The 22,128-nt window shown below is 41.4% G+C and overlaps 1 protein-coding gene and 1 long non-coding RNA gene across 2 annotated transcripts in view; both read right to left on the reverse strand.

Annotated features, from left to right (window-relative positions):
- Window positions 1-21,778, reverse strand: part of pacrg (PARK2 co-regulated) — a 140,467-nt gene extending 118,689 nt beyond the window's left edge. Inside the window, exon 1 of the mRNA XM_079691425.1 lies at window positions 21,591-21,778. Within this exon, the coding sequence (XP_079547551.1) occupies window positions 21,591-21,656 (66 nt within the window). The 5' untranslated portion in view covers window positions 21,657-21,778. The remainder of the gene's footprint in view (window positions 1-21,590) is intronic.
- Window positions 5,485-8,315, reverse strand: LOC307013995. The gene is made up of 2 exons (XR_013801121.1): window positions 7,762-8,315; window positions 5,485-7,067 (listed from the first exon to the last, which is right to left on the reverse strand). It is a non-coding gene; the product is annotated as an uncharacterized lncRNA (long non-coding RNA).
- Window positions 21,779-22,128: the final 350 nt, after the last annotated feature.

Consider the following 22,128-nt stretch of genomic DNA (forward strand, 5'->3'; position numbering starts at 1 on the left):
GTTCTGTCTCATGATAAAAAGCGCAAAGTATAAGTTAAAAGAAAAATCTAATACTTTTGGACCTTTCATTTAGACACTAACTGTTTTTCGACTCTGTGTCTGTTCCATTGCTTTCACTGCAGGAGTTGTTTGGCAGCCCTATGGAAGTAGGAAGCTGTAAAGCGTGCAAGATCAGTGCCGCTCCAGCCTACAGGAGTGACAAAGCCCTCACACCCAGGTAGCTACGACGCTGGTTGAGCCATGCTGCACAGGGAGGCTAAAAATAGCTCAGACTGGGCAGCAAGGAGAGAATGAACCCAGACTGCTTTGACTGGCTGAGTAGCTTTTATGTTCCGAAATGATGACACTGCACTAGGGCTGCACGATTTGGGGAAAACATTTTTCTGTCAGATATTGCGATTCAATTTGCGATATCTGTTTTTAAGCGACCCAACGGAAGTTTATTGTAAAATGCGTCCATGTCTCCGGCTAGGAAGGTCCTATCAACGTGCTCCCGTCTCTAACACCCCCGCAGCCCGAGCTACGAGTGAAAGAACTTGTAAACTTACATGAAACTTCTGTTGGGTTGCTTTAAAGTCAAGCTTTAGTTTAAGATTCTCCCTGTAATAGATGTAAAACATGGAGCATTACTAACCTGACTTAGATGGTTTGTTTCACCAAACCATCTAGGAAAGCTCCAATGGAAGCCATTTGGAAAAGTATTTGAAAAATACTTGGCAGGGGATTGGTTCAATCCGTCTATCACCTGCTACTATCATGGGCCACTTTTGATTGGTTAACAATGACTGGTACATGTGGAGCACAGCACTTGTGATTGGTGTGGATGACTGACACACAAGAAGAACAACAACAAACAAAATTAAAGGAAAACAAATTGCAGGCTTTGCAATTTGATAATTGCATCATTTCAAATCGCGATTTGGATTTAAAATCGATTCATCGTTCAGCCCTACGCTGCACTCACTTCCATGGTGTGTGCTCGTGGCTGAGGCGTTAAAACTTTACAGCTTTTTTGGCAATTATCATAACTGGCACGCAGCCCATATTAACAGCCAGAAAGGGAACATATACATCCATGCACCATGGCAGACCTTTTCCTTGATAGTGATGTGGGCTGCCGTTCCTAGCAGCTTAAGGAGACCTGTTATAGAAATAGCATTGAGGAAAGATTATCACCTGCTGGCTTCCTGAGGCCATTCCAATGATCTGTCTGCTTTGATTCTGCCATTTATGACATTTGGGTCTAAAGCTCCTGCATGCAGAGAAAAAACACCATTCATGAATCCCTTAGTGATAGCTATAGGCGCTAACCCAGTTGGTCTAAAATAAACTAGTGTTTTTGCAATTTGTCGTCCTTTTCTGAGAGGCTAGATTACCTTGTGGGCAGGACATGGCAGTACAGATAGAAGAACAGAGCATTCTCAATTCTACAAGGCAAACATATTGTCTCATGCATTATAGTTGCAGTTTTAAACATGTGGTCAATGTTGAAAATGGTAACTAAAGAAAAAAACTGCAACCCTAGTTATGATTAGGGGGGGAAATGACTTTGTTAGGTTTGGAAAAACATCTAAGTGTGATTTTTACATAAAGGTGGTGTGTTTTCAGATGAACCAAGGGCGGCATACCCCTGTGTGTTTCAAAGTTCCTCCTTGTTCTGAAAACACTGGCATGAACAAGCACAAACAGTGAAAAAAGGAGCCTGTAGACCGATACAGGATAACATCCCTCCCCTCGTGGAGGCCATAAAGCAGGCCTGTGAGGCGACAGACTACAGAACAGAGATAGAGGTGGTGTAAGGCAATAAAAGGAGGAAGTGTCTGTTTTGTGTGTCCCTGGTTCACACATCGGGGAGCCATAACAAGGCAGTGGTGGTCAGGAGAGCTCCATGCTGTCATTTCTCTCCTTCGCCTTCACTAGGCCCCCGGATTTGTTTCCTTCCTAATACTGTTGTCCACTTCAACTAGCTCCACCGTAAACCTGGCTGCTGCAAGACCCACTGAGGCAATAACACACAAACACGCCCGCACACGCTCACACACCACACATGCTGGGCTCCCCATGGGCGATCACCTGCAGAGGTGATTGAGCACCGGCAGGGCCTCATGCTCCTGTCATTTATAAAAGGTGTCACCCTGAGAAACAGAGATGCTCCCTCTAACCTTATTAGTATGGCACTGCATTCCAAGGCTCTCCTGCCATGTGGAGATTGTGGGGGGGGGGAGAAATGAAGAAAGAAAGGATAAAGGTGGAGGGCCAGAGAGAGAGACATGAGAAGCTTGAGGAACGTGGAGACAGAGAGTGACCAAATGAAGAAATGGAGATGGAGAATGCAGGCGGGTGATGGAAGAATAGTGGATATGACAGGAAAAGGAGAGAAGGGCAGACGAGAGGTGTGGCTCATCAATTCTGAGGGTGAGTTCAGCGTGGCGGGGCTGCTGCGGCATGTAGGTGATCCATCACTCTGCCCGGGCCTCCAGCTCCATGCAGCGCTCTCTCATCTCTCCATCTCTCTGCCATATCCCACCACCCCAAAACACCTCTGAATACCTCTGATCGATGTCTGGTGAAGAGCTGTCAATTCATCGTCAACCCTGCGTTGCCGTCACAGCTGCACAGATCCTCAAACAAGGCCCCCGTTAATCTCCCTTTTCATTTCGACTCATCTCCATATTACCCTACTGACTCCTGTCTGTCATGCGTTTTGTTGCGTTGCATTTGTGGGCGAACAAGTGGCCGCTGCACAGGCACCCACTCTCTTATTAATCCTGTCTCTTTCTGCATTTCACTGCTGCTCTCAGTTGAGATGCCATTGAAATCTAGCTGCATACAGAAGGCCGCCATTCCCCAAGGAGGGAGCAGGGTAGGAGAGTCACAGAGGATGGAGCAGACAGGCCAAGGCTCTCCTGATGAGGTCAGCCTGCACATCGCTGCCACGGGCGGCAACATTAGCTGTCTTTATATACAGGCCATCGAAGTGTGTTTTATTCTCAAGCTGCATTTAAATGAGCAGGACACGGACAACATAATGAAAGCGGTTAGGGAATCACTAGTGATGTGTCCAAACAATCATTCAACAGGATATGTTTTGCTTGCTCACTTCTCTCTGCAGGGCAAAACACAGACTGGTGGGAGGCTGATTCTTTTCAGGAGAATACATCTGCAATATTTGTGCAGCACTCCATTAATTTCTCATGACCAAACAGCAAGAAGTGCAATCAGTCTGCGAGTGGGTTTCATTATGTGCAGACATTAGCCCTGTTGTGAGAGACAAGGTCGGACGGGAACAAATGAGTGAAGAGCTCTCGATGGACGGGGAAACCAAAGACAGATGAAAGGTAACAGAGTCTTTTGTTCCGAGCTCACAGGACCATGTAGGTGTGCTTTACAATTGTCACTGTGTCAAGAGGCTTTTGCATCAACTGTACTGTGCACCACGCCGCTACAAGGGCAGAGATGTTTCTAATGAAAAATGATGACATCGCTAGGCAAAGACGACACTGCACGCCTGGTGTCACTACAAAGACACAGGGATGAAACAGGTGACAGCCACCTACTATTGAACTGTGCGAAAGAAGGAGAACTTTAAAGGAGAACTTCAAAAAGAAGCTTCAAGCCTTGAAGAGCGCCCCGCTGTTTTCTGTCTCCTCTAGTTTAACCCCATCACTTAAAAGAACAGCATAGACAGAGGGAGACGTTAACAGGGTGTGAAGGGAAGAGTTTGAGGTAGGATTGAGAGGGGGGGGGGGGTAAGTGAAAGAGGCTGGGTGAGCGAGGGAAGGAGAGCGAGCCACACAGAACCAGGCAGAGAGAGGGAGTGAGAACGCCCTAAGTATTTTCCATCTTCTCTGTGTGGCCCACTTATCAGCCAGGCAGCAGGGCAGCCTTGTGCTTACAGAGGCCTATTGGCTGATTCATATCACCAAACCACAGAGGAGACGATGGCTCACAGGGAATCAGCCTGCATGGCAAAGGCAGAATGTTGCAACTCTTACTAGTGGTTAGGCAAACAGGAAGCCACATGCACATGAGGTTACACTTAGAAACATGCACATTGCTTGACTCATACGTCTGAACTGAAGGAGCCAAGGTGCACTTTCAATGAGCTTCTAGAGCTGCACTATCAATAGAAGGTTTATCTAAATCCAAATATGCACTATACCATGTCCAAATCGCAGTATGTGCAATAGTTGGTAAAGGCAAAATATGTAAAACAACATTCTGAGTTAAGTAATGTCGTTACTGATTTTAATTAATGCTGTCAAAATTATCGCGTTAACGGCGGTAATTAATTTTTGAATTAATTGCGTTAAAATATTTAACGCATGTGCAGAATGGCCCGCCCCATACATCCCACCAGTGGCAGCGCCAGGGTATGGCTGGGGTAGGCTACACCCATACCAAGAAATGGCTTAGCCCCACCATGAAAAATGATGTTAAAGTAAGCAAAATAAAGTCCGCCAACTCGCGCCGAGAATTGCACAGACAGCAGTAAGCCACTTGTCTGGAAATACCGAAGACCAGAAACGTTTTTTAAAATGTTTGTCACGTAGTGATCGTCTTCTCAATAGAACATCTTTGATAATGTCTTCTGGCCAATCAGAATCAAGATAAGGGCGTGGTGTTGTTGCAGGAAGTCCCGACGGAGAGAACCGCAGTGACGCGTCGTAAAACCCGGATGTAAACTTCTTCCGGTTCCTTCGTGAAAAACCAATGCAAATTCTCCATAGGATTTTGGAAAATAGCTCGAAATAAGGTCTGTGGTTGACACACATTTAAGAGAGGGATCACGTTTTGTTCAGCCGGATAATCTCCACATGTCAACCCTACTTTTCTAATTTTTTAAATCATAAATCTAGTCGCCAAAAGCGAAATGCTAACTTTATGCTATAAACGAACTACAAGCCAGCACAGCAGCAGGGTCGCACGACTTCAACGCCACGCCAACTTAAGATCGTTTCAACTGACTTGCACTGAAACTGCACTTTGAACACTTTAAATATATTAACATTTTAAACTGTATACCCCGGTTATCTAGGCCCTTTTTGTTTTGTTTAATGTATACCACGTTTATCTAGGCCCTTTTTGTTTTATGTATACATGTCACACTGTGGGAAACGATATTTCGATATTTCTGGATGTATAACACATGTAGAATTTTTGACAATAAAGCTGAATTTGACTTTCGCGTGCTTGCATATTTTAACAAAGCTTTTCATTTTAGCCACACTGAATTTAACTAGAAGTCATGGCTGTGTCAATTACCAGTCTGATATCGTTTTACAAAGATGACAAGAGTGTAGATAGAGGAGAGAACCACTACAAGTCAGGACACGTAACAGTGCAGCCTAGATGAAGGTGTGCTTACCGGTGTTGTCAGGGCTAGCATGAGGGACAAGGTTTATAGTGTCGGTGAGTAGTGATAGCAAGAGTACCGTTAACCTAGAGTTAATTTATTCACATTAATTCCCATCAACAAATCAATTGTATGTGTCACATGAAATCTTTATTAGGCAAGGCAAGTTTATTTATATAGCACTTTTCAACACAAGGCAATTCAAATTGCTTTACAAAAAATGAAAGACATTAAGAAAATGGCATTTAAAATCATTCATGAAAAAGAAAAGCTAATAAAATAAACATTAAAAGAAAAAATACATGGATAAAAGTTACAGCGCAGTCTAAGATATGAATAGTTCAATTAAAAGCAGCGACAAAAAGAAAAGTCTTCCGCCTGGATTTAAAAGTAGTCAGAGTTGCAGCGGACCTGCAGGTTTCTGGGAGTTTGTTCCAGATATTTGGAGCATAATAACTGAACGCTGCTTTACCATGTTTAGTTCTGACTCTGGGGACAGAAAGCTGACCAGTCCCTGAAGACCTGAGAGATCTGGATGGTTCATCATTTAGCAGGAGGTCAGAAATGCATTTTGGTCCTAAACCATTCAGTGCTTTATAAACAGCAGCAGTATTTTGAAATGTATTCTTTGACACACAGAAAGCCAGTGTAAAGACTTCAGAACTGGAGCGATGTGATCCACTTTCTTAGTGTTGGTAAGGACTCGAGCAGCAGTGTTCTGAATCAGCTGCAGCTTTCTAATAGATTTTTTAGTGAGACCTGTGAAGACACCATTGCAGTAGTCCAGTCTACTGCATGGACACGTTTTTCCAAATCCTGCAGTGTAATTAGTCTTTTAATCCTAGATATGTTCTTTAGGTGGTAGTAAGCTGATTTAGTAACTGTTTTAATGTGACTGTTGAAACCAATAACTAATTTAACCCGCTGAAAAGAGAGCCCACCTCCAAAGATCGTGACTGGCTGAGGGACAGACTCGGGGGCTGGTTTTCAGGAATTTCTTGGCTTCTCTCCCCCGAGCCAGAAGAGGAACACTACAGCTTGGAAACACTTACTGTTCCTGAAATTATCAAATCTGTTGGGCATCAGGGACCTGAGGCAATTGTGGCAAGCATGGCATTGTCTGAAGAGCAACAGAGGGCAATTCAGGTGGCTACCACTGGTCAGCAAACCAACCCAAACTGGCATTTGTTCAGGAAAGGAAGGTTGACTGCCAGCAACTTTGGAGCTGTCCTGAGGTCAAAGCGTGTGACTGCTTCCTTTATTGCCAGGGTGCTAGGGCAACAACAGGCCCTTGATGGTGTTTTGTCTGTACAGTGGGGGACTATGAATGAATGTGAGGGCGTCAGGGCATTCACCACTGCAAACCAGATGCAGGTCCATGAGTCAGATTTGTGGCTCTCCCTATCAGGATTGTTGGGGGCATCTCCAGATGGTCTGGTAGGGTCTTCCGCTGTGCTGGAGGTAAAGTGTCCCAACGGAGCCAGGGAAATGACAATTAGTGAAGCATTGCAAATCAAGGGCTTCTGTGTCAGTAAGGAAGGAGAAACATTCAGCCTGCGTGAGGAACATCCTTACTGGCAACAAGTGCAAGGTCAGCTTCACCTCACTGCAAGGAAGAAGAAATTAAAAAATGGTGAATTGTTTTTAATTTACATTTACTCGCCTTTGCAAAGTTGTGGTTGTTAGAGTGTTAGGTTTCCTGTCAGCTCGTCTGTTGGGAAGATATAAAATATTAGTTTCATGAAAGTCACACCGTCACATATAAGAGCATTAAGACATACAGTACATAGGCTAAAACAAAACATCTAAAGATATAAACTTGCACTTTGATAAGTCTCGTGAACATGTTCACTATTTTGACATTTTTATAGATGAAAATTGAACTAAAGAAATAAATGGTAGATTAATCCATATGGAAAATAGGTGTCAGCTGCTACACTAATTATAATAGTTATATTTCTTAATTAATTAAGATAAGATATTACTGTATTGATCCCAATTTGGGAAATGTTTGTGTTGCAGCAGCATAACAAGAAAAACAAAATATAAGTTATAATATATACAAAAGTATGTGAGGGATGGAATATTAAATTGAATATAAATGTAAAATTTACATGTGATTTTACGTCCAAGAGAAGCTATGGAGCAGAGAGTTCTCTGCCAGCCAGAGGTGATTTGTTATTAGTTCAATATGTCAAACTGATTTCCCTGACTACAATCTTTAGTTACATGGTGAAACGTTATGCTGCTTGTACTAATTAGACTTATCATATAAGCCACACAGGTTTTAATAGGATGTATTCATTATCTATACTTATGTTGCGGTCTTTTCAGCAGCGCAATACAGACACTACCCATCATTTACATTTCACCGTGACATGGACAAAAATGTAACGTCAGCTTACCTCATGGCACGAATCCACTCTCCTTTGGAAAACATTGGCCGGGAAACGATAGAACAAGCACGTTTCATGCGAAGACGCTGTGGCTGCAACCCGGAGCAAAGCAACAAACCATTGCGTAGCTAACTAGTAGCGCTAGCTTTAGCTAACGTTAGCTAACAAAACGAACTGCCGAGTAAAATTGGAAAACACTGGTAATTAATTATTCTATAATTTGTAAAACTACGGTGTTAAAAACGACAATTTCAAAAATACAGATTCTAATGGTCAGATATAGATATACAGATACTAAAGATAGGCAGGTACTTGCTTTCAAGCAGAACACAGGGGAAAACAAACTTAGCGGGAATGTTTACGTGTTCAGCGTAATGACGTACAACGGCCTCGACAATTTCTGTAGTCCTATTCAGCCACTTGGTAACAACCATCGTTTTTCAGACATGCAAACTCTTCAAAACTCCCCAGTGGGGTCACTGCTGATGTATTTAATGTCGTAGAACAAAACGTGATTCATCTCTTAAACTTGTGTCAACCACAGACCTTATTTCGAGCTATTTTCCAACACCCTATGGAAAAAATGCATTGCTTTTTGAGGAAGGAACCGGAAGTGCTAAAAATGCTAACTTACTTCCGGGTTTCACGACGCGTCACTGCGGTTCTCTATACTTTTGCTGTAGTACAGGGGTGCACAAACAAGGGTTGCCAACTCTCACGCATCTGGCGTGTGACACACGCTTTCACTCTCAATCTCACGCTCTCACGCTGCCCAAACTATTCTCACGCCAAAAACAAGAATACTGAAGACTAGAAACGGTTTTGAAAACTTTTGTCAGGTAGTGATTGTCTTCTCAATAGAACATCTTTGATAATGTCTTCTGGCCAATCAGAATCAAGATAACGGCGTGGTGTTGTTGCAGGAAGTCCCGACGGAGAATAATTTTGCTGTAGTACAGGGGTGCACATAACTGGTGCGCAGGTTATGTGCGTAATCAGAAATGCGTACCGTCACTTAATTTCGCGCATTTGCGTACCGACGTACTTGTGAAGCTTTTCCAGAAGGCGGTTAGATCACCGGACGACAGAGTCGGTCTCCGTGTGCACAGACAGGGCTGCTGTTAACGGCTGTCTGTACAACGGAATTGTGCCAAAACTACGCCAACCGGCTGCGGAGGGAGACTACCTCCCTTCACTGGAGAACTGCGCTAAAACAGCTGATCACAACGTTCACAGTGGTCACGAAGTACTCCATTAGCCGCCGCCCCGTCGACTTTCCTGAAGTACTCCCCCATTGATAGAAATCAACACGTAATGAATTAAGACCCCACGGTTTGATGATTGATTGGTGTGTGGGCTGTCTTTCATTTTGACACACAGACATTTTTTATAATACACATACATACTATATGTGAAATGGATATATCCACCTTCTTTCATTTATCTTTCCATTCCCACAACAATATACATAAAGAAATGGCATATTTTGGACATAGTTCGAATGGTGATTAATCATGATTAATTAATTTTTAAGCTGTGGTTAATCTGATTAAAAAATGTAATCGTTTGACAGCCCTAATTGTAATATATTTTTTCAAGATGATGTGTAAAAATGTTCTCTCATACTGCAAATCATAAAGCAATTGCAATATCAGTCAAAATAGTAACATGTACTTTTTTCCCAAATTAGGCATTCCTAGCCTCTACACACAAACAAACCATGTGAACATACAGAACACTGCACATGTTGGAGTAAATAGTCTTGTTAATGGACATTGATTGACATATCATCTATCAATCAATTGACTAATCATTTCAGCGCTTGTTTGACATTTTCCAATTTGAAGTAATGCCTATTTAGAAAGAACACTATCCTCCGTTTCAATATATTTGTGCAACAACATATCTGACCACCATTTGTACGTGTTTATTTCTGTAAGCACGTTTTTGTGTGTTTGGGTCAGCAAAGAGAACAAACACAGTTCCTCTATTCTGTTGAGAGAGTACGCACGCACTGATCCTGCTTTGTCTTTACTGCGCCAATCAGTGACGACACCTGAAGGTGTTAAACCACTGCGCTAGGCTGTGAAATTAATGAGTACCGAAGGAAAAGTACATCCTGACCTGCTGCAGTTGCCCCTTCAGCTGCTGAGAAACAAGAATTTAACTGTTTTTCCATTTTCATTCACCAAATGGGTAGCTTCTTGTCAATAAACATCCTCATAACTGGATTTAATTAATGGCAGACTGAAAATCCCCTCATAGAATATTAATGTTCCTGAAGACAGTGACAGCGTTCTTTGTTTTTGAGTGGGTCACAGCCAAGAACTGCTGCATGACTCATCTAAAAGTTGAAGTTTGTTTTGCAGGTAAGGAGGAGACAGTCATCATATTAGATTAGGAGGCATCAACAGACAGGGGGATGCTGAGATGGGCAAGCAGGCGAGGAGATGAGTAGATAGACAGCGAGACAGGCACTCAGGTGACTGCAGCTGTGAGTCTACTGAGGAAGCGTCAGTGGGAGCTGTGGAAAGTTTGATTTGGCAGCAATTGTCCCACAGGGAGAGGAATAGGAGAAGGACACACCCAGAGCAGTAGAGGCCATCGATTTCACCACAGAGCCACAGACAGAAGAGAGCAGGTCAGTCTACAGCGCGCGCACACACACACACACACACACACACACACACACACACACACACACACACACACACACACACACACACACACACACACACACACACACACACACACACACACACACACACACACACACACACACACACACACACACACACACACACACACACACACACACACACACACACACACACACACACACACACACACACACACACACACACACACACACACACACACACACACACACACACACACACACACACACACACACACACACACGTCACAGGTAGCCCGGCACTGACAGATCCCTGAGGAGAGGATGGAGGGAGGCACGGGGAGATAAGCAGCAGCACATGGCAAGAGATACAGGTTCTGCCTCTGATATGGGAATATTGTTTAACAGGAAGGAACATTATCTCGGTGATTAGTATGTATTGCAAAATGAACCCCAGGCCCTTGGTCTTATCACATGCACAGTGTGAATTTCTATTCCTGGAAATCAGTCTCTCTGCCTGTAAGGCTGTCTATTAAAAATGATGCTCGAGGTTTGCTTACAGAGACCCCACGCAGAGACCAAGGTCAGGATATTTGACCTTTACATTAATTAAACATGGGGAAAGGACACTTAAAACGACATCACTACTAGCAGACACCTTGGACTAGGGCTGCTCGATTATGGCAAAAATCATGATCACGATTATTTTGGTCAATAACTGATATCACGATTATTAAATATGATTATTCATTGATTTTGAAAACATCAATTTATTGAACTTTAAAACAAATAATAATTTGAACAGTATCTTTTTCAAATCAAAAATCTTTTTATTTAGTTTCGACAATCAATCAATGAACTGTAAAATGAATGATAAATGTATATTAACATTTAAATAATATCAAAATAATAAATACCAATAAACAAGATCAACAAATATTTTGGAGCGCACTTCCACAAGCTACTAAACATATATAAATATGATAAATAAAAATAAATTACACTAAAATAAATTAGATAAAATATGTTGCAGTGCACTGTCACAACCAAGCAAAGCAAAATAATTGTTTTTTTCGATTATGTTGTTTTTGTAATTGTGGCAGGCCAAAATGTTAATTGCGATTGAAATACGATTAATTGCACAGCCCTACCTCGGACACAATATTCCAATTTAGCACATCATATCGCCTACTTGAATGAAACATAAATGCTTCTAAATCCCAAATGTGTTTACTTCTAAGAGGAGAAAGGGTTTCCCAGAAGATGTTATAACAGGCATTTTGAATGATATATATGGAGCAGAATTGTGTTATTGAGACTTCCTTTAAGAGTAATACTCTAGAATGATAGACCCCCCTTCGGATTAGCCCGAGAGACAAAGACAAAACAACATGCAGATGCCTTGAAAACAGGCAACTTTTCAGATGCCTCAAATCTCACACTGTGCTTGGCGGAGCAGCTCCCTCAGACAGTGAGGCGTCACTTTGGCTGAGCTACAGGGAGGCACGCAAACAAAGAAACACACATGCACACAAACAAACAAACAAATCAAGTTTAGCTAAAGTAAAGACAGACCCGAGTCCTTCTGCGCCAGTCGCCCCTGTTTTTTTTATTCATATCCCCACTTCTACTTTGCACCTCTTGCTCTGCACTGCAGGTTGCTGATGATCCGACAGCATGTGTAGAGTATGAGTCTTTTCTCCACCTTTACATCCCACACCACTGATGACAACAACAAGGCTTTAAAGGAGCAATAGCTGAAACAAAAAGCCCAGCTTGAGTATTACCAGACACCAATGACACAGTCTACATAAAAAACGATTAAAACGAGTGCTTTACCGTTCATCTGCTCAGGCGAATGTTAAATATGACCTCCCAAATTCAGTCTAAGAAGCAAAATAATTGTCATCTTGAATCATAAAATGAACACTCATCTATTTAAGAGGTCTGCTACGTCATCCTCTACATCCTGATTCATACACCATCCGATATATTTCCCCTCCACTCACTCCAATTTCCTCTCATAAAAAGACAGCCTTCTAAGACTCTCCTTGGCTTGAATTTTTATGTTTCTCCGTGGCCCATCTCAGAGGATGATTTTCAAGGTAATGTGATGATGACCCTTAGACTCCTCATTAAATCACTCAGTATCAGAGCGTCAATTAAGTGTCTAAAATGTTAATGTAAAAATATGGCCGAGACGGTACAGGCGACCTTAAAAAGCAGCGGGGAGTTGTCTTTTATCTGTTTCGACTAAAGGTCTAAATCACAATCTCTTACATTAGCACTCACATCAGCGTCAGTGTCGCAACCTTCCTCAGACAGGCAGGCAGGCAGACAGACAGACAGACAGACAGACAGACAGACAGACAGACAGACAGACAGACAGACAGACAGACAGACAGACAGACAGAGAGAAAGACAGACAGACAGACAGACAGACAGACAGACAGACAGACAGACAGAGAGAAAGACAGACAGACAGACAGACAAACAGACAGACAGAGAGAAAGACAGACAGACAGACAGACAGACAGAGAGAAAGACAGACAGACAGACAGAGAGAAAGACAGACAGACAGACAGACAGACAGACAGACAGACAGACAGACAGACAGATAGATAGAGTCGACAACACTAAAGAGATGGGTGTCAGAGTGACAGATGAAGAGTTGAGCATCTGTCACTGTGCTGAACCATTTGGCTGAAATCAAAGGGAGATGAGGGCCTTCAAAGGACAGGCAAAGCTGTGTCTGAGGCCAGGCATGCTCTGGTGTGCTCTGCAGATAAGGGCCAAGAGGTTATATTGCTTTTCTTCTGTCTCTGCCTTTGTTCTCCTCTGTCTTAAGGGAGTGGGAGGGAGGGAGGGAGGGAGATAGAGGAATGGCAGGGGGAGGGGGAAGAAGAGCGAGAATGAGTCATGAACAGGTCGCTCGTCTCCCTCTGCCACGGCACGGCGTGTTGGTCAAACACTTGTTAGTAGAATTTGCTCGGTGTTTCCGGACGGTGAGGGTAATGAGCAGAGGTGGCTGGAGCACAGAGGTGCCAGGCAGTGATGTGGATCATTTCTGACAGTATCAGAGTACTTTTGCCCTCCAGCCCTTCACTTCCCCTGCTTCTCCCGGCTTGCTGCAGCAGCCGTTGCCTCCAGCGTGCCTTCAACTGGGAGAGCTTTGACTCAGCTGGATGCGAGGCATGAGCTAAATAGCAGAGTAATCCTCCGTGGCATTCTGAAGGGGAACGTAACTACTTGAAATCTCAAAGGGTTTCCAGGTTTACTTTCTTGGCACCGGGCAAAGAACACAGATGCCCCAGAGCACCATCTATGAAGTTGGCTGCAGTGTGCAAGGAAGTGGGACTGGTGCACTTGTGCTCTGCATCCCTCTACTCTTTAGAGATAATTTTCCCCCTATAGGTAGTAGGGATGCCAGCGATTATTCAATTTTTCGAATATTCGTTACAGTCTCCATAATCGAAAATTCTTTTTAAACTTCAATTTTATTTATATATTTTTTTATTATTATTTATGTTTTTCTTTTTTTCCCTGGCTTAGTTTGAACCAAAATATAGACTAATGCTAATAATAGTAATAGTATTAATAATTGTAAATGGCCATTGGTCACACCACCAGTTTGTTTTACTGTAAACTTGGACGAAGCCAGCACTGCAGGCTGCGCAGAGTGGATTGGATTGCGAATAACCGATTAATATTCGCCAGGGCTGTCCGATTTTCAAATTTGATCATGGTCAGTTTCTGGCATCCCTAATAGGTGCCTATCGTTTGTGTTGCAAAATGCACCTTTTCTAACATGTATTACAGGGTTGCTATGTATCACTAATGCATGGTGGATTTTGTCATCAGACACACAGCCCATTTTGCTCCCTGCGCTAGTCAGCAAAAATCAAAAGGTCAGGCCAATGTTATTGCATTGATGGTGATTTTCAAAGATTTTCAAAGCGAGGGGTAGCGAAACAAAGGCCACCATTTGGCATTATTGGATTGGAACAACAGTGTTTGTCAGATACATTGATTTTCTGAGACTGGTTCTTATTATGTTGATGTAGGCAGTATGTGAGCTGCCACATATGACCCTGCAGTGAAGTGTATAACACGTGCTACTGCCTACACTAAGCAGGGCCTCTTCTCCTCCAGCAAGGACAAGTCACTACAATGGGTAGTGGTAGAGGGTAATGATGGAGGATGGGTGAATGGAAGGCTAATGTCCTGTCAGATTGATATACTTAAGCATAGCCTCATTTAGATTTAAAGTGTAGTCCTCTGGAGTAAGGGCGGTAGGTGTCACTTTGAGGGGTATTATGACATAAAGACACACAAAAGGATAATGTGGTACTGTAGACGAGAGAACAAAATATAAACTCTTGATGAAAACTGATAAGTATATGAATTAGGTTGAATTAAAAACACTGTTACAAAAAGGGGTCAGAGTAGCTCACAAGCCAATTGTCAGCTATTAAGGAATTCTTACTGTCAGCACTCAAGCACTGTTTTTCTAAATTGATAGTATGACGGAGGAAAAGTTTCAAAATGAGGATAAAATACAGACGGTGACTCGACTAAAATAAAAGTCACCGATTGAAGCTAACCAACAATAGAGCTAAACAACTTAACTTTTAACTATTTATATATTTTATTACCGATTTTTTTTCCCACCCCTTTTTTTATTTGATCTTCATTTGATTTTATTATAATATATTCATTTGTATTCGCCTACCTTGTAACACCAAGAACTCTACTTTAGATACATTTGCAAACGCATTCGAGTGTAAAGGAGTGTTCCAATACACCTCAAGGATACTAATACTTTAAAAACTAAAATGGTTAAAGCTACTATAATTATTATATATATTACCCATTTCATATATTTTGCACTGTCATTGCTGCTACCTCTGCTTTTACTACTGCTTTTATTGATTTATTTATGACTATTTTCATTACTGCAGTGAGAGATACCAAAGAAATTACTTTGTATGATGACAATAAAGATATATTCTATTCTATTCTATGTTTGTATTTGTGAAACGGTTTTGGATGATATTGTAGGTAACATCAAAGTATGTCCAGATTGATCTGTGATTGAATATGACTGAGAAGTAGAAAGAAGCCTGCATCCTTGCTTCTGATACGAGAAGGACACAGAAGAGGCAAAGGTCTGGATGTCCTCTGCACTGGTTATCACATGACATAGAGCTAATTAACTGTAGAGCGGAAAATAGAGGCCCTGCAAGGAGCAATAAACATTCTCCATTAAAGGCCATCTAATTAGAATGCAAGCTACAAGGGCTTGAAGGAGAACATAACAAACATAGAGGCCAGTGTAATTGTCAACCAAGCTCGGAGGAAAGCAAACATAATAGTCATAATCAGCCAAGCACTTCCTAAAAGGCCATGATCAAATGCTGTGGAAGTACTTCTCCATATCTGACGGAAGTTTCCAGATGATGTAGTCCTCTATCGCCAAAAAGGTCACAGGCATTTCAGCTGTCATGCACTTCAGATAGCATGCCATCAATTAACCTAATCTATCTGATACCTGGTAACAGGTGCTTGGAAGTTCTACTAAATTCATCCTTAGTTAAAATGTTGATTTTGAAAATGCACAAAACAACAAATATTTGTTTCTAGTGGATCACTGCAAAGTCTCAGAAGATATGGCATGTCACGGAGAGGCTTCGCTTCCCTTTAATGGTAACTTTTCATTAACAGCATTGTATTGGGTAAAGAAATCTTTGAATAGTGCTGAGAATGTGCTTTTAATGGGGTCAGTCTTTTTTTTTTTTACTACTTTTGAAGTAAAGTGCAAGGCAGCCAAAGCCAACAAGTCAAAAGTTATGGGGGAAACTACGATTTAAAAGTCAGTACGTCTACTCGAGGCCTTTAGGTGCCGTGGTTGATCGATAGTAATGGAAACGCCAGGAGGCCTCAAGAGCCCATTGCCAATTTAACCTGTTTGGACCATGACTCAATTCTTCCTCCAACAACCCCGCTGCTTACCGGGAAGGACTACAGGCTTCTGGTGCTGATAAGACGAGTGTGCAAGAGCAGAGGGAAGGATGCAGGAAAAACGTTTCAGTGTGTCTACAGGCACCGCTGGTTTGGAAAACACTTCCATGAGGTGGCTCAAGTGAGACAGGCAAGCAGACAGGTGAAGGAATCTACAGTAAACAACGGAAACCTGCTGAATTTGCTTTTACTTGGAAGCTATCCACACAAAATAACACTGTGCCGCCTTCACGGCCAATTGATGTATCACGCTGGGCACATTATGAGTTCCTGTGTCAGGTAAATGTGTTAGGAGCAATGGGGAAGAATGATTTTGGCTGCAAGTGAAAATAATAAATATACGGATTCATCTCCATAAAAGCTTTCAAGTGTTCAATCTTGGTCATCAACGACCCGCGATCCATATACCGTAGCTGACAATGGGTTTCTTTTGATCTCAAACTCACCGTCTTTTTATCCTTGTTGTGTTCATGTTCTGTTTGTTATGATTTCTCCACCCTGTGGTGTTGCAGTGGATAGAATAAATCATTTAATGATTTTATATCAAGCTCTAACCAATAAACATCCAACCATTAGACAATCTTTTAAATCTGGATTAAATCTAAAGCAAATTACGTTTACAACTGCATTTTAACAAGGTTTATATTGCAATTTAAAGTTAAATTAGATTTAATCAGCTTGCACTGAAATTCTAGACTCATTTAAACCCCAATCACGGATCAATTCTAAACTGTCACTTGTTTAATTTGTTCAGATAGCTTAATTTATTAAGATGACATGAACTGATTAGAGCATTCATGGCAAATAGCTGAGATGTGAATCTAAACATCTCTGACACAATCTTAAAGAATAATTTAAAAGGCACAATTACAATACAAACATTCAAGATTCAACTGCATTTATGTTCAGTTCCATTTTATTGTTTGGATGTTATTATAACTGACTCTTATTAAATTGTAGATTTAGTTTAGGTTAGATTATTGTGCAAAGTAATGGATGAGTGTCCCACTGGTTGTCGGTGTAAAATGTGTATATCTCTGGGGACCTGCCTGGGAGAATAAAGGTTATGCAGAGAAAGTAAGAAAGAGATAAAGACAGAGAGAGAAACAAATAAGAAATAAAGACAGCGAGAGAGAGAGAGAGAGAAAGAGAGAGAGAGAGAGAGAGAGAGACAGAGAGAGAGAGAGAGAGAGAGAGAGAGAGAGAGAGAGAGAGAGAGAGAGAGAGAGATAAGACAGGCAAGCATCTGCTCAGGTATATAAAGATGATGCTGTGGGGGAGGAAAGGAATGAGATATGGAGGTCACGTTTGCTAGCATGGAGTCTCCATCTGTCCCCTGGGGTTAGTGGGGTGAGCCAGGGATGACGCTGGGGCTGGGGGGGGGGAAAGGGGGTTGTAGCAGACTTGGGGACGTTGTTTGCCAGCTCTATTTTTTTAGGCCAAGCAAACAGTAAATGAGGTGTGCGTGTTGTGAAAGCAGTCTATAGGCTCAGCAATCTGCAGGCGCTCGCCACACCAAAGTCGAGGTTGAAATCAGGTGTACTTCGTATCGATTTGCCCTCTCAGGTGAACTGTGCAATACTGCGCCTTAAACAAGATGATGCCCATGTTCTTGCGTGTGTGTTGTTGTGGTCCATGTAGTGCAGGACACAGGAGCAAGTAGAGATATGTTCAGATTCATCTCTTTCTTCTATGTCTTTCCATCAAGGAGCATTTTCTGAGACAAACAGCTAAAGGATATGTAAGATATCCTCAGACCTTGTTCAAGCACAGAAGCAGTACACAGATATGTTCATGTGATTAAACAATGAAAAACGATTTGATCCATTTCACTCACTATCACTGGATGATTTAAGACAATGTATAACTTGTTTTTCCTTCCCGTGTCAACAGTGATTTGAACATTTACAGGGTGTGTTTTCATGCTCATGTCAAAACACCATGCAGGTGTTTTCGCTCTTCCCCCAAACCCCTGCAATTTGTTGTCACCAAGCTAGAATAAGCCTTTGACAGGAAAGTAACAGCTTTGTTCCCCTCTCCGTCTGAAACACAAGGTGACGACCTCCCACCACAATGTAATGTGCATCTTTTTTTCTAAATGCTTGCGAATGAATCACAAGGAAAAAAAGGGGGAGAATTTCATGGGCCAGTGCTATTGATTGAATTTCTATGACCACAAATACTTTAAAGCATAATAAGCCTATGCTTCAAGTCCCCATACCCTTTCAAGGCTTGAAATGGCCTTGTTGTTACCTACAAATCACAGCACTCTGCAAAGCCTTCTCCGGAGCGATATGTCAGTGACCACAGGGGAGGAAAAAAAAAAACAGAAGGCTACAGACACAAGCACGCCTCTGAAAAATGCAATGGTTTTCGTGAAAGGTGTAGCCAGTGGTATGGCAGTGAAGGAGTAGCATTCAGCGTTCCAGATGTAGCAGATCCTCTGGGGAAAAGGTGAATATTAGGGCTTTGTAGGAAGCCGTTATTTTTCACGCTCTTGAAAGGTGATTTGTTTATGACCTTCAAAAAGGGAAGAAGTAGATGATAGCTCGGACTGCATATTTTGCAGTCGCTGCATTTTTCAAAGGAGAGCTGCCTTTTAATTTGAGGTATTTGCTGTACTTAAGAGCTCCTCCACTTGCACTTATCACATACAACAGATTTCATGCAGTGCAGTCCCATCGTTACAAGCTTTCTGAAAAAAAACATAGTGAAGTGGAAACCTAGTTCAATTGTTTGCATCAAAGTACATACGACTGAAAAGTCTACATTATATAAGTAAGGGATACAATAGGTAAAGCTGGGGGATTGCTGACAGAAAATATTTAACTTCCTCAAATTCTTTCATTAAATGATTGCTGACCAAAACTTTGATGCAGTGTTGTCATTTCACCATGAACACAATCTGTCAACATAAACAGGATCAAAACATGATCAAATATAGAAAAGGTATTCTTGGAATTCCTGAATGAACTGAGGGTCTACCATATGCCTGATAAACAAACACAATGACAAGTTGCCTAGTTTGCATGCAGGAAATAAACAAAAGAATAAAACTGTCTTATACTGTAGGCAAGCTGTCTTAATTTCCATGCTGAAAGAAACCGATTCTAATGACAAGCCCGGTGTTGTCTGTAAGAAAAAGAGGCTGGGGATAATTGCCTGAGAGTTGAGGCAAGTGAGAGCAAAAGAATACCTCAATCTGTCAATTAAAGCAATATGACTGTCTGTGACATGCTTTGATGCTCACCAGAATGCCTCTGTGTAAAAGTTCAAAGTAAGAAGTTAAAGCAAGGAGAAGCAATATGTGAGGTATCTCAGGCGGCAAACTCCTAAAACAGAGCAAAGCACAACCCAACTCTTTAAACAATTTTTGGGAGGATTTGAAAAAAATAATAATTTTTTTGTTCTGAGAAAAAAGTCAGAATTCTGGCTTTAATCTCAGAATTCTGACTTTTTTTCTCCGAACAAAAAAAAACGTTTTTTTTTCAAATCCTCCCAAAAAAAAAAATCATGTGGCCCTAATCCTCTTCCGTAACCCACTGTCTGAATTGCGTTGCTAGCTAAATTCTTGTGTTTATTTTTACTTTCTGTAAACTGATACATCATTCGCATACATGGATTAAGCATTTTGAATCTTTTGCAGTATTTATATTGTGCTTATATCTTGTTTATAATAAAAGAAAAGACTTGGAAATCTAAATTTGTATAATATAGGACCTCTAACGCAAGGTTAAAAAGACGCCACAAGTCTGTTTCCTCTATCATCCTCTTTTTGTGCATTTCTGTACACTTAACCATGTTCCACAGTGACAACAAATGTGTAACTAATCGTAATAATACATTTAAAGATGCAGGTGCAGAAGACGTAACCAGGATGCAACTAGTCCAGATATCTAATAATATGGCAGCACAAAAGCTAGTTTACCTACCAATCAAGAGTGAATCAATAAAGACAGATGTCCTCTGCTATACAAAGCTATTACACTTTCCTGATCCATCTTGCTTTGCAGTAAATGAGAGGAGCGGAAGACCTGACATGACTGTCTTTGGAAATTAGTCAGCTCTTTCAACACAGTTTAACTACACTGGAGGTTCATGATGAGGACAGCTTTGCAAGGGAATGATGGTTAGAGACATGGTTGTTTGTTTGTTTGTTTGTTTGTTTGTCCCAGAGTGAAACAAAAGGCGCTAGTACAAAATGAGTGCACAATAGTTTACAGAACACATCAAAGCTGCGGTGGCTAAGCAATCAAATAGACTCCATGCTTGTAAAATCATACTCAAATCATCGCCCAAGAATGTTAGCCTATGAAATATTCTCCTTTTGTATAAATGTAGTATTTCAAGATTGTATTAAAAAAAAAAAAAGACATTTGCATTTTTATTAGCATATTGCTTGTGAGTTTAATAGTTTCTAAATGGTGTGTTATAGCTCAGCAATGAGTTCTAAAAATGTCATTTTAGTCCATAAAGTGTAATGGATCTTTGTTGGAGTTCTCAAATCCCCATACTTGACTGAAACCCACCCAAGCTTGACTGACCAAAAACAGTTACACACATGGTGGCTTCAGACATTATGTTCATGCATTGTGGCCAGTCGTTATTCCACTGCCAAGCTCTGCCCTATTTAGAGTGTTGAGATTAAGCTGTTCACAAAGAGCACAAAGTAGATGAGTTGTGCGGAATTACAATAGAGAAAGATAGAAGAATAGAAAGAGGACATTTCAAAACTGCCAAAAAAAGGCTTTCCCTTCCCTCCCCTCCATCATTTGTAACTTAATCTAGTTACAGGTGCCAGACTGTGAGAGTCCAGACTGTCAGTGTGCATGATAGCTACCACACACTAAGAACAACTCAGCCTCTCTGTCCCTCTGACACTTATAGGGGACTCTTTTCTGAGACAATTTAGCGGTTGAAATAATGCTGCTCGCTTTGATAACCTGGTTGTGAAATTACGTAACGCTAAATATGCACTTTTTGTATCCGAAATATAAAATTATATCCATGAAAACTTCCACAACAACCTGTGAAATGCAGTAAACACACCAAACAAGCAGCTGTCAGTCGACTGTTTCAATAATGACAAAGTCCAACTGCTAAATACTACAACTGCTACAGCTAACATTTACCGGACATTAGCTAGCTAACGTTAACAACGTGAAATAACTTCACTCACCACGGAGTTTTTCATGGTGGCCTTCACGGTGAAGCCTTGTGTCTTTAGTTCCATGTTCCTCAACATATCCACAGGTCCTGTCTTATAAAAAAGCAAATGAATAGCAATGTTGCTAACAAATTAATACTTGTGGCTCTCTAAACCTGACGCCTGTTGTTGCTTTTTGTACTGGTTGCTAGGCAACTTCAAAGACGCTTTGGTCTGGTTGCTGCGGACACGTGTGTTTCCTTGTTACCATATAAATTGTAGGGCACTGCTGAAAAAAGTGCCGTTATTATTTAGTAAAGGATAGCTGGGTGAAAAAAATAAGTTTCACACACCGGTGGACTGTATTTTCTTTACTCTTGTTATACAAAAATAATAATAAAAAACATAACAAGGAACTATTTTTTATTTGATTAGTTTTTTTTGTCATTTAATATTACCTTTTCAACAAAAGTGGCACTAGTAGCTTCTGATAATATGTTATTCTTTAAATCCACTTTATAAACGTTAGTTTCTTTGTTTGCAAAGGTGTGCATGTATAACCTTCTGGGAC

This window comes from Notothenia rossii, assembly GCF_949606895.1.
Source record: "Notothenia rossii genome assembly, chromosome: 7".
Taxonomy (NCBI): Eukaryota; Metazoa; Chordata; class Actinopteri; order Perciformes; family Nototheniidae; genus Notothenia; species Notothenia rossii.